We start from the raw sequence: 14,582 nt of genomic DNA on the forward strand, positions 1-14,582 counted from the left end.
TTACTTCTAACCAAATGTAGCACACAATTGCTTCTAGCTTTTCGAAAAGGAGATTAGTTTCAAGAAAAGTGATTTGATTATTTTTCCCCTCCCAGCTGTTTAGTTTGAACAATTTATCTGCCAACAGGATGCCTCTTTTTAAAGATCATTATAGATAAGCAATTCACTCTATGAACAAGCTTTCAAGCATGTGAATTGAGAGGGCAAGGTCATTACTCATTAAAGCATGCACTTCTTCATTCAGAATTGTAGGTTCCAGAGGGACCTTGGGTCCGACAATCTGGGATCTTTTTATTGTTATGTCCATGACAGTGTTTCTGAAACAAATATTCAGTGAAGACGTGACAGACCATAGCGGGTTCCTAAAAAAACTAAATCTCAAGATTCTGCAAACTCATTGTTATTTATATTATTTTTGGTCACTTTAAAAACAAAACAAAACAAAACCAAACCAAACCAAAACTTGCCTCTTTGAAAGAATGATAATTATGAGAAGAGGATGTAGCTATTGAACTTTACCTTTTGGCCTCTCTAAAAGGATCCAGCTACACACACGATTGGGTAATGAAGATTCTATAATGAGTTTATAACTTCATTTAGCCTCAAAACATTGCTCTCCAAGAATTATAATTTTTTTGTAGTAGTAGATTGAATTTCAGTACAGAATCAGAACCAGTGCCTAGTTCAACATGCAGTTAAGGGCTCCACGAACAGTTGTACTTCCTTTCTACTACTTAAGTTGACTTAAATTTTTACATAAATGACAGGTACTGGTCATTTTTGTTCTGCCAAAAAAACCCCAATAAGCTAATTTTAAAAGGAAGCAAAAATACTCTAAGAAAAGTTTTAATGTTAGTCTGTCTTCTTTACTGTGAAGATCTAAGAAAATGAATTGTGAAATACATTTTTATGTTTGATGATTGCTAAAATGACGCTTTGAGGGGAAAAGGCTTTTATGGTGTTAGAAAAATACGGCAATATTTTAATTTCAGCATACTTTTAAAAAACATCTAATTTTGGCTTATTTTAATTATTTTTTAATAATATGAAAACATTCTAATATTTATTAGAAACATTTAATTATGATCGGCACTAGATAGAATACATATTCATGGTAGTAGGCTGAATTTCCTATACTCAATTGTGATTATTAATATTCCAGTTTATAGAACATACCTTACGAATAGGTAGAAACAATACTGACCGAAGTTGGCAAGCATTATCTCAATTTTCAGATGGACAACCAAACACAAAAGGTGGGTTTACCCCACTCGGCTTTTAGTCTTCCAGTAACATCTAAGCTATATTTTTAGAGTCCCACCAGAAACTCTGTCTCTGAGATGAATCACCTTGGCACTAAGTAAATTTGTCCATTTGCCACACAGGAGGGTTAGACCAAAGGTTCCAGTTACTACCATCCACATTAAAAGAAAAATCAAACGAAATAATCACAAGGGAAGTAATTTGGCAACAAACAGACCCCCCTGCCTCCCAACTTACTTTTTCTTAATCCTGTTTGTTGGGGCAAAACACACTAATAATGGATTGTATTTCACTCAAAACCTACTTTCAAGAACTATTAAAAATAGGTTAGGAACTATAATTCACAGCAAAGGAAATCAATCTCACATTGAAACATGCACTTTAAAATACTTTGCAACACAAAATATGTTTTCATAATTACCCATATCTGGGATCCAACGCAATAGCCCTTGGATGTTCCATAGCTCCTGCTATTAACGTTGTTCTCAAGGTGCCATCCAGTTTTGCTACTTCGATTTGGTCCAAATTACTGTCTATCCAGTATATGTTTCCTGCAATCCAATCCACAGTAAGACCCTCAGGTGTGGCAAGGCCGTGTTGTACTACCACCTCAATGGCACTAACACCTTGAAAAAAAGAAATGGGGGGGAAAAAAAAAGATTCTTAAAGAACTCATATAGTCTGATATAATGGACCTGGATACAATGGTCTATCATAGATGATCTCCAGAGGTCCCTTCCAACCCTAACCATACGCTCTTGCAGTGAATTTTTGGTTAATCTAACGGATGATAATACTTCGTTCCACATGACATTTTTTCTTTACAAATGCAACAGAACTGCTGTAAATAAGTACACTTTCAGCAATGTACTGATAAACTTCATTCCGCAGTAACAGAATTTATAGTTCCCTGATCCTTTAGTAAGTAAAGCTCTGAAACCTTCACTAAAGGTCAGAGATCACACGCAGAGTAACACGGGAGACGTACATGTGCCCTAATACCAGGAGCCTCTTCTGCAGCATTCTTCACCTCCCAGTGACTGGAAATAATAGAGAAAACCCATGCAGGTCTACTTCAGTTCTTTCTCAATCAGAAAAAGAGAAAAATCAAAAGACAGAAATGGCAGGGAGAACCTGTTTGGACTCCACATTTTGAAAAGCTCTACAATAAATAGCCTTACTTTGTTTCTTCAAATTCACATGTATAATTTATACCGTCACTGTCTACAAACAGTTCTCCCCTAGCAAATACTTCCTCTGGAGGGTCTCAACATTTTTCACACAAATGGCAACTACAAAAATACCCTGTTAGCCCTCAGGACTTCCAGGAAGGCATGGTGCTTTTTGCAGATGCTTGTCAGTTCTTGACAGCTACGAGACTGAGGGAGTAAATTATTTTTCTTTTTAATACAGTGCAGAAGTCACTTGGATTCTGGTACAGTGTGATTATAACACAACACGACCACAATGCACTGTCTTACTAGTTTCATGCAAACACCACAACCATTAATGAAAAGTAACAAGTCTTTGGCTGGCTTTATATACTTAGTAGTGTAGGATATTTCTTTCCTGGTGTGGATCTGTGGATATAAAATTACCCACAAATGCCATCTACAAAGGAGAAGAAAAAAATCCAGAAAACAAAAAACACCAAACACATTGGAGAACATATACACGAATGCATGTCAACTTTCACAAAAAGCAAATTAAACATGTTTATGACTGTTAGCTCATGCAGGAATGAAAGCACCTGAATGCTATACAATTATAATGAAAAATCATTCACCTAGTGATAGCAGATAATTTATCAGATGTCTGATAAATTCTTTTTTTAATAAGGTGAAGGTAAATTCCAACAAAATGAAAAAAATAATATTGCAGTCATTGGACCAGGAAGAAATACCAGCCCTTTGCATTTGCCACCTTCTTCCCTCCGTAGCCTGTTGCAAAAGGAAACTTTTATAACGAAAAGTATTCTTCTAGCTCTACAACATGTACCAACTAGACATAACACCTTTTCAAAAGCAGAATGCCACCATAACTTCTGTTTCTGTGAATGGTAGCTCAGTTATGATTTATCAGGTCTAACACCCTGTAACTGCAGTTGTTGTTCTTGCTAGGAAATTAGAGATGAAATTCATACCTCCAGTATCAGAGAGCTTGCCTCTGAAAATTTTGTCCTCTACCACATCTGTCCAGTACAATAAACTCTGAGTGAAGTGAAAATCAAGTGCTATTGTGTTTCTTAAACCAGGAACTAAGAGGCTGTAGTCACGTTTGTGAAGGTCAATTTTTCTGATCTCATGTCGAATAGAAAAAATTATGAATGCCTCAAATGGATCTGGAGAAGATTATACATTTAAAAAAAATAATAAAGAAGATATTGTTACATATTGATATAGATGGCAGGTGGAATAAGAACAACAGAAGACTTTGTCAGGAGAAACAGATGATTAAAACAATTCATTTTCTGATAAGGAATCTTTCAAATATATTTTTAGTCCCACAGACTTCTCAATTCTCCCTTCCAGCATTATCTTTGATCGTAACTAGAGATAACTAGAGATATTAAGCATTAAAGTCGGGAATATCAGACTTAACTATTGAACTGTGTTTTGTAGTTCCACCACAAGGAGTCCATAATTAGAGCTTTAAAAGGTCTCACGTTATCAAAATTAAAATGTGTTGGACATTTTGAGGCTAAAAGATTCACAAATGAGACTAAAATTGTGTTCACTTGACAAAAATGCTGTTCATACAGTCAACAACTCAAGTATCAGGGGATCTGTCTTTCAGAGTATTTATCATGCCTTTCATATGAAATAAACTGAAAGGGGCCAAGATTATTATTGACTATAAAAGCATGTCATATTTAATATGGAATAATTTTGTTGCTGCTTTAGGCATTAGAATGGTATTTTCACAGCTTATAAAGAAAGTTATTTTTTTCTTTATAACAGCTGATATCACATGTATGAGATCGTACATTTAATATTACGTTATTTGAGGAAATCCGTAAAGTTCAATTTGTAACTTCAGCCTCTCATCAACATCAGTAAACACTTAGAAATATCTCATGGACTTCGGAAAAACTGAGAAACCACAGTCTCACTTTTCCTACTTTTCATCATGAGTATATTTCAGTTTGGGGTTTTCTCCCTTAGCTTCCAAATACTATTCATTTCTATTTGCTTTAAAAGAAAGTTTGTTTCAAGCTTTCCTCCACCAAGTTATTAACACTGTCTTAAATGCTTTTAATCCTTTCATTTCTGCAACCTAGTAGGAAAACAGTTCTTCAGTTATTGGAAATGTCCATAATAAAACAAATTAGATTGATCAAAAGTCCATGAAAGTAAGACCAAGGCAGTGTAACAAAGTAAGAATTTTAACAGCAATAATACCATTCAAATATACAGAACTAGAGTGATATGCCAGTGAAGCACGATTTGAGTCTACTATCGGTGTAGCTCAGTAACATCTGAACAACATATGTTCCTGATCTCATACCGTAGCAGTAACTATTCACATATGACAGTAACAATCATGGAGACACGACGACTCAATTTGGAGATCATTCCAGAAATTATCACAACTGTTATTCCAGCCTGATGAATGTACAGCACATTCTTAATGAATTTAAAAAACAAACAAACAAACCAACCAACCAACCCTCAAAGGCAAGACATGTAAATTAAGAGAGCATCCATGACATGAAACTAAATCTTAATTACTCATTGTTTTGGCAAAAAGAAACATTATTTTTTATTACACACAATAGATATTTTGGCCATAAGTAAATTACGGGCTTCGTTACTACCGGAACAAAGTCCTAAAATTCTGTGTAAATCAGCTCAAACATTGTCAAAGCGGAAGGATTAGAATTTGCCTTTTCTAAAAGATGGATCATTAAGCTGGCTGCTAACTACTAAACTACTTCAGGTGACTAGCAAGAGGAAACTTGGGCTTTTATTTCCACCTTACTGATTCATACTTTTTCCATGTGATTCAAGTCAGGAAATGCTGAGTATCAGGAATAAATCAAGACTATCTTAATAATTATATCTGTGGAATAATGAAATATCCAAATAAATAATAGACAGTTTGGGAGATATTTCTATTCAGAATTGATAAGATACTCTTCAAAGAATACATATAATAAAGAATAAAAATATCAAATAATCCCAAACTGAAATTTTGAAAATCTAGACAGCAAAAACAATGCTATTTTTAACTCCCTACAGGAGGGTTAAAGGCGTGATGACAGTTTATATTGCACATACATGTTTGTATTTCACACACACGTTCATGCTGCACTTGACAAAGACACCCCTAACATAGTTTCTAAATCATGCTTCAGTATGTATCAATAGGGAACAACAAGGGGATTCCTCTCTCCCCTTTTGGCTTGTGTTGGTTTTCTTCTTGATTAGTGAGCTGAACGGGATTTACTGATGTCAAAAAACAAGTATCAGAATGTCATAGGTGAAAAAACAGCTTAAACTGTGAATGCTAACAGCCAGCACATAATTGCCTATATGTGTGTGCATCCGCATCCAGAATTCAACTTTTGAACACTTAAGTAATACTGATGAGTATCAGGATGTCACAGATTGATCCATTTCTTCAAAATACATAGTAAATCTCTCATATTCCATATATATATACACACACACATGCTCTATATATATACATGAACAACCGTATAAAACATCAAATAACTTCGAAATTATTTGGTGTTTATATTGTTAGATAGTCTTATGAGTAACAAACTCATCCCGCAATACCCCTTCATCCTGCATCAAGAATAGGGACAGCTTTAATAAGTTCTTCAGATTGCTATCAGTCCCACATTTGGATGATCCGAGCCTATACTTCTTATTACAAAAAATGGAAATAACCTTTCACTAACTGGACATAACAGCTATTAACATCTGGAGTATTGAAAATACACTGAATTTCGGCTTACCAGTACTAACGCAATTTTCTCCATCCTTACTGAGCTTCCAGCCTTCGTAACATGAGCATTTGACGGTATTTTTATGCTGTTCACATACTTGACTACACTTAAGGTGCTTGGTACAGTAATCCACAATCTCACAAGTTTTGTTGTCTATACTCAGCCTGAATCCTGCTGGGCAGGAGCATATAATTCTTCCTCCAGGAACCACCGAACATTGATGGCTACATCCACCATTGTTAAGTGAACATTCATCTGAAATAACACAGGAAAACAAAACAAAAAAACCAACAACATTAAGGACCACAAGGGCTGTCAGTCATGTTGCATATTCTTGAAGTCACCAGGTCAACTAAAGCACGTAACAGGCCCCTAAGAAGCATAAACTAAATCATACATTTGTAAACAACTTTCTGTAGTTACTTTTAGAATTATCTCATTTGTTAGTATTCAGCACGGTAGCTTTATGCCAATCTCTCAGCATTTTAGAATGGCAGACGTACAATGTATATAAGTTTTTTACAGACTTTCATGCATATTATTTCATTCACTTAAGAATTAAATAGTGTCCGTAGAGAGTCAATCCAAAGACCATTTTATGTCAACCACCTTCAGTGGTGACCAAAATACTTCCTTTGCATCCAGCCACTTCAGATTGTGTATCTATACCCCAAGCAACTTGCCAAAGAAACATGCACAAATAAAGATTTAAAAATCAGGATTTCTTTGTTCTCCTTTCCCAATAACAGTTACCATAGAATACTGCTTCTGCATTCTCTGTGTCACTGCTCCTACATGATATTTTGCAGGTAACCGAGGATTTGCAAAGCTCTGGCTAAATGGACTGAAGATGATTCGTGAAACCTTTAAAGCAGCTGAATTAAAACATGATAATTGCGTCTGAGAAATTCTGTGACCTCTGGGCAAAAAAAGCACAGAACTACTTCTTACCTCATAGTACTATTGATATCCAGGGAATCACTGGGAAGGCCAAACCAGTCCATTGCTGCACTGGAAACTAGGCTTCACTGTTTTTTTTTTTTTTTTTTTTTTTTTTAATCTATTTGTGTCTTTTAGTTCTTTTGTTTGATTCTAACAAGTCTCTGAAAGCCTTGCTCATTTGTCATAAGATTTATAAAACAATAGTTTTCTACAGCAGAATTATTTCCTTCCCTCTAACATGCAAATGTGTTGCCCAACATCCCATATTTTTCCTTCACTTTATGCTTAGGTATGTTTTAAAACTAAACAAATTAACGACAGCTGAAATACCTGTTGACTAATAACACACGATCTAAAAGTTGTAAAAACTGTTGAAAAGCAAGCTTGGCCCTACACAGTATCCAACAGGATACAGGTGTCACAATGGGCTGCTACTAGTAGGAAGCTAATTGTCCATACACAGAAATAGCATAGAAGTAAAATAAATTACCTTATGCTATAATTTCTTTCACCTGGAGTCTAGACAGCATGGGATTCACAGATAGCTCTCAGAGGGGGTTCGCTCTCTTTGGGCTACAACTTAATCTTAACACATTCCAGAGGAACACTGAATTTAAGAGGAGGACAGCGTAAAGATCTCTTTGCCACATCCTGCAGCAGTGACCCCCTGCGCTCAGCGATGCAGGTGACTTGGCTAATTAACTTGGTTAATTAACTAAATTTTTCCTATAAACCATGTTTCACCTCGTATGCCTAAACCATCCCTACAGTACAACACTACTGCTACAGTATTGTAAGTTCTTTTAAAATCTATTAATTTTATCTCTGCATATATTTTATAAGAATGCAATTAGGTTCTGTCAGATTTATAAAATTATTTTTGTACATTTTTCACTGAATATAATCTTACTGAGATAATCCACACTGTCTGACGTGCCATGAAACCCCTTCACCACCACCAATCAAGGAGACATGTTAACTCCTCCTAGTCATTCCAGTGCATTTCTTCATGAACACAGCTACTGACAGGATTCTATCAACTCAAGCTATTGTAATTTGAGAACTGCAAATTAGCTTAAATACTTTCATATATACCAGAGCCTTTTAACCTGTTTAACTCCAGGAGTATTTTAAGGGTTCAGGAAATTAAAGACTTACCTAAGCAACTATATATTCCCTTATTTGAAGAAAACTAATACCTCAAGCACAAACCCAGTGTGATTTAAAATATATAAAAATCCTCACACAGGCTACTGTGACAAAATTTCAGCAAGATTTACTTTTCAACAGCAAGTATTGTGACACACGACAGCAAGAATAAGCAGGAAAATGTGTCTAAAAGAAGTACCACAAAGATCGCCTTCATCAGATCCATCAGGACAATCTCTTCTCCCATTGCAGAGCTTCTCAGGCTGTAGGCAGATGGAGGTATCATTAGCACAAGGGTATTTTGGTGGTCCACACATATAGCCCTCGCAATTATCCTCATCAGACTGATCCTCACAATCAATATCGCCATCACATAGCCACGCTTTGCTAATGCATCTCCCTTGGAGAGAAGAGACAATAAACACAGGAAATCAGACTGGAAGCAAACTTGGGAAAAAAAACCTTCAGTAACATCACACAGATTTTTTTTTTTCTTTTTTAAATTATGCTTTTCTATTAATAGGACTTTTTTAGATGAGTAGAAAGAAACCAACTTAAACTTACACTCTGAAGCATCATCCAAACCACTGTTGACAGTCTAATTTTCCAAACAACATCAATTCTAATTATTTCTATGCTGAACAGAACCACATACAGGCAGAACACATCTTTATAATCTAAGTTAAATATACCGAATTATACTATTTTGGTTTTTTTTTAACTCTTGCTTTGCTTCATCATCTCCTTTATTTTCTACTCCAACGGCCTTCCACAGGAGCAATGTTTTCAAAGTGTGACATGCTATTGGCATAGGTTTGAGAACCAAATGTCTTTCTAGGAAGTATACACAATATACTTGCAGATTATGTCAGATAAACGATCAGTTTTTAGGCAAAATAACTCTAGCAGATGAAATTTCTTACATTATTTCAGTTTCACCAAACCATGGTACAGATTCCTTCCGTTCTCGAAAAGGGGAGGGGAAATCCCACTTTTGGGCTGACCATCAACATTTAGAGATGCAAGAGTCTCTTGATTGAGAAAGCAGTTGTGAGCTTTAAAATCACCATGCAGGCATTAAATTAGAATTGCCCAAGCCAGGGATTTTAAGACAGAGATTTTAACAGGGGAAAATAACTGAGATTGTGAATGCTACCACAGGTGTGTGTGTGCATACACTTACGTCTGAAAGTATATTTCAACCCTCAAGCATAAACTTGTGACTTGCTAGCTACAACCAGCAGGGACCAGTTATAAATTTTGATAACACCCAGACTGAACAGAAGTGGCATGCACATTATCCGCCAATGAATAAAGAGACAAGAGGTAGAACCATGGGTTGGGAAGCTGATCTTGCACTGTGTTTCTGCCCACAAGCTATTTAGGTAGAGAAAAATCAGGCTGGAATGTGAAAGGAAGATCCTGGAAATACACACAATGTATTATAGCAACTGTCCCTAACTGTAACTGCCACAGTACAGTAGCAGATTTCAATATCCTTAAAAAAAAAAAAAAAGGCTTAAGATTAGCACAATGCTTTCCATTTGATATTTTGGTCTTCTTTTACGGGAAGGGTGCTATCATCCTCACAGAATGACAATGGGATAAAACAGAGTGAAACGAGAACCATAGAAATAATATGTTTCTGCAGCACCTCACTGGGCAAGTGTGAGACTGCTTTCACTTTTGGTGAAGAAAAGCAAAAAGTGAAACTTCAGGATCATACTACAGTGAGTGTGGTTTCAAACAACAGAACATAATTTTACCAGTGCTAAATCACCTGGAAAACTCAAACAGGGAGTGGTGTCAATTAGAATGAAAAGCTTCCACCATTTTCTATAGTGGTCCAAGTCTCAGATGTCCTACACTGATAAGACAGAATTGCACAAAAAACAAAGTTGTGTGCATTATATGTATGCAGTTTGCTGTTAAATGCAATCACAAGTGTTTTTAAAAGTGTCCATATTCATTACTATCTTGAAATGATCATTGATTTTATATACGACACAGCAGTAGAATGAACGTTAATGGAAAATATCAACCTCAGGCAAACTAACCAGATCCCAGAATAAATTGACGTTGCTTTCAGTAGAGGTCCTAATCTGTTTTTTAATCTTTTATACATACAAATGTTTACAGAGCAAATTAGTTTTCCTGCCTTTCTCTTACCTTAATGAAGATACATTTCATAATGAAAGACTCATCTTTCACTATGATAGCTACGACATGTTGTTAAGTAGAATATACTTCCCAAGGAATTAACCTATGCCAGAATTCTAAAGAGACAGACTTAATGAAGTATTATGACTACCTCGAAATCACTACTTGAAATTCACTGAAGTATTTTTGCTTTATTGCCCCTTATTGAAATTTACATTTTTGGTTTCCAGGAACCTTTTTAGTAAAAGTCTATCATCCATTGAGGCAATTAATTTATATATCTGCTCTTTTCCATAGCTCTTTTGTTCAATACAGAAGAAACATATGTGAGATAGTCAATCAGAAGTTGTGAAGCAACAAATATGTGAGAAAGCCTGATCCAAATAATTCTCCAATATTTTTTATTTCCTACCACTATTAGTAAATTAAACAGAATTAAGAGTCTGTATACTGTTCAGTCTTTGTTGGGATACTGAGCCCATGAAGTTTTTAAACTCTTTACATATTCAGCATTAGGAAAACTACTTTGGTGGAGCATTAATTGCATTCAGTTTCCTCTTACAGTTACTTCTTACTGCCTAAAGCTGTAATGCATTCCTAACCTACAGAATGGACTCAGTCTCATTCCCATCAAAATTAAAGAATTTACCAAAACGTTGTGACAGTCGATCTTGCTTGTCTTGTAGAACACACCTGAGACTTAGACTGAACTACTTTGTTTCAAGAATATGGTCCTTTCTGGTATATAAAAGCTTTTAATAGAAAGCAGATGTTGATAAATGTCTCCTGAATGAGACGGAAGAAAAAAATTCAGGCCCTGAAGAAGACAGCTGCTATCACAGAAAACAAAGATACCTTGAACTGAGGATAAAACCAGTATTGGAACAACATATATAAGTTTCTAGTTTACTTGCTGCGGTGGTTTCTTTTTATTTAAATTCTTAACGTCAACTGAATCCATCCCTCCAGTCAGAAATTTCATAATTCTGAACCATCATTATGTTCAAAAAGGTTATTACCTCACATACTCATATCTTGCCTTACACTCCCTAATTCAGACAGTACTATCCCTGTTGCTCTCCCATCACTGTGATGATCAACCCTTGACTTTATCTCCTATGCACGTTATTTTCCATTTCAAATAAATCCTACTCCTCTTCATCTTTTTTTTGTTTTGTTTTGTTTTCCTCTAGTATATTATTAACATATGAGAAAAAAAGTACAAAATAATAGCCCACAGAGTAGCATTAAAAATGGTAAGATACAAAACGAACTGCTTCCTGAAAGAAATATAAAAAGCAATAAGTATGATAAATATACAATACAGTTAAGATCTACAGCTTACTAAACTGAAGTATTCATGGCTCTCTTGCAAACCAAGAAGTACTTGATTATGATAATTAGAGTAATTACATGGATTTTAAAGTAAGATTTCAGATTCTGCTCTTGGTCCAGTACTGCTAACTGTAAAGTAGAAAGATGGAATAAAAAGCATAGATTTATGAACTACATAAAAGTTGAAGTATATGCTTATTGTAATTTTTGGAAGACAGAATCAGAATTTAAAATTGGAAGCTGGATCTTGGTCTAATCTAATATAGTCTAATCTAATTTAAAATAAGTCTGATCTTATTTAAAAGGAGAAAAGAACTGGCTAGAAGCAGCCCAGTAGTAGTCAATCTCAATCAGTTATTGAATCTTGCATCCTACTGCTATGCAAATGCTAGTATATTTTTCATCACATATCATCACAAAAAAAAAAAAAAAAAAAAACCACCAAACCACCAAACATGTGATATTCTTGAAAAACTTTGAAACATCACTCTGAAGTCCACGAACTCAGGTGCTCTGCAGCATTTTGGCTGACTTTGGATACCGCAGCTCAAGAACTGCACAGGTAGGAAAATTCCAGAGAGAGCAACAAAAATCCTAAAAGTTTATAGAAATATACATATACACGAATAAAAACAGAAGACATGCAAGGCGGGGTGAAAAAAAATTTGTTTATTCAACAAAAGTTATGTTTAAAGGAGACATATGACAGAAGTCTTTCAATATTCAGAAGAGTTTTACACTAGAGAAAAGATTAAGACAACTGAACTTGCAGCAAATATTCAGATGTCATGTTAGTAAAAAATGTTTAACTGTTAGAGGTAAATTAATTAAAGGCTATCTAGATAAGTTATAGAATACCCTCTATTGGATAGTTTTAAGTGCCTATCAGAAAAGAGACTGGGTATGATGGGGTCTTGAGACCACCATTACTCCAAGCATAAAAATCACATTTGGCTGAAGGCTGACAAACGCTGTCATCGCAACGCGACTCTCACGCCTGTGGCGTTGTGTCAGGTTAACCAGAGCCAACAAAAACTGCAGTACGGAAAGACCCTGAAGCTACTACTTACAGCCATAAACCAAAAAAGACGTAAGCAAAAAAGTGAGCGGTAACATTTCACTATCACTGCTCCCCCCAACCATCATTTTGCTCGGAACGTCTTGGCTGTGTCACATCCCTCCACACACACGTTCCTACCCAGATCCATCATATTCTGTATTAGGAAATCAGATGCCATCACCTCGCAACCTATAAGGGAAGAATTAGGCAGTTTCTCCTCATATGAACAATCCTCATAAAGGTGGAAGCCACACTATTATTTCTTTTGAGTAATCTACAGAGAAAATGACATTTACTCTGAAACCTGAAAGGATCATGATACACTATTCCTCATAAAACCTTTACTACTCATTTGTCCCCCTACGTGGAACTAAACTCGAAAGTAGCTAAACAAAAATTTGCTCTTCCTGTTTTGTGTTCCAGTGCGTTACCAACACGTCTCCTCCACAACAGCAGTTTTGCTTCTTCCAGGATGGATGGAAGGAAAATAATGAAATAAAAAAAATTAAGGATGAAACTGTCACAACTGACTCTTAAAGTGATATTTCCACACAACCAACAAACATGATTGCATTTTCCTCTAAATCAAAGGCATGTATCCTTGAATTTAGCAAATGTTCGAGGGAAATATTTTTTTGCTGTATTTCTATGTGGCAGCTGGACAAGTCACATTTCATCCGTCACTCTGTAAAGTGACTGAGATGTTGCCTTCCTTTCGCATGACTGTAAACACAGGTAAGTGCAGTGTAGTGAGAGAACTTTTCCCCATTTAAGCATTAGGAAAAAGACAGAATCAGGATTAAGTGTATTTCCTGTGCCAGGGTTTCTATTGGCCTAGTTCAGGGAGCAGACCATTCTATTTAAAGTGAACAATCTCTTTTTACTTATTGAAGCTATTTCATTTAACAGCTACTTGTTCTAGACATCTGCAAGAACATAAAAGGAAATGTTTGGTTTTCACAAAATTTAGTATTTTATATTTATTTACCCAGACATTACGATTTCTGTAAGTTTAAAATCCAAGTAGCAGCAAACCTCCAAGCATTTCTAAGAGTTCCTAAAGTAGTTCACATATTCAAAATGAACTCTCTCTTCACACTGTAGAATTAAATAAATTATCTTACTGTATCCATACACGTTCACAAATACTTTTGGAAAGAGCTCACACAACTGGACTGTAACATTTATCATGCTTAGCTATAATACAGGCATTAGAATGGGTTCTCCTTTTCTGTAATAATTATAGTTGCCTAATGGCAACAGTATTGTTACTTATTATATCCTCAATTAAATTTTGCTTTTAAAAGTTATTTTATTCCCAATATTTCATTAAGCTTCGAAAGACAAAGTAAAAAAGATGAATACAATGCTGACATATATTAATTTCTTCCTTAACAGGACTGTCCCTTAAGAAAATGCTCCACCTAAGCATTATTTTGCAAAATATCCTCATGTGAAGATTGTCACATACTTTTTGCATCTTTTAATGAAGTATACTTAGCAAAACTGGATTTTAAACATTCTCAAAGACTGTGTTTTTCTTCCAATATTAGGGTTTGAATTTCCATCCCTGTATTTCTAATTCTTTTAAGTCTTCTAGCCACTTAAATCAACTTACTTCTAGGGCCAAAGATAGAAAATAGAAGAAAATACATGGACTTTGAAGAATTATTAAATGCTCCGTTTAAATATTTGGTTTGATGTACTATCATATAG

The 14,582-nt window shown here is 35.3% G+C and overlaps 1 protein-coding gene across 1 annotated transcript in view; it reads right to left on the minus strand.

The window, feature by feature from the left end:
- Nucleotides 1-14,582, minus strand: part of LRP1B (LDL receptor related protein 1B) — a 527,248-nt gene that overhangs the window by 211,610 nt on the left and 301,056 nt on the right. The window contains exons 22-25 of the mRNA XM_065638136.1: nt 8,511-8,711; nt 6,230-6,475; nt 3,407-3,604; nt 1,685-1,889 (exon numbers count right to left, since the gene is read on the minus strand). Coding sequence (XP_065494208.1) covers nt 1,685-1,889; nt 3,407-3,604; nt 6,230-6,475; nt 8,511-8,711 — 850 coding nt within the window. The remainder of the gene's footprint in view (nt 1-1,684; nt 1,890-3,406; nt 3,605-6,229; nt 6,476-8,510; nt 8,712-14,582) is intronic.

The sequence above is a fragment of the Caloenas nicobarica genome, chromosome 6 (genome assembly GCF_036013445.1).
Source record: "Caloenas nicobarica isolate bCalNic1 chromosome 6, bCalNic1.hap1, whole genome shotgun sequence".
Classification (NCBI taxonomy): Eukaryota; Metazoa; Chordata; class Aves; order Columbiformes; family Columbidae; genus Caloenas; species Caloenas nicobarica.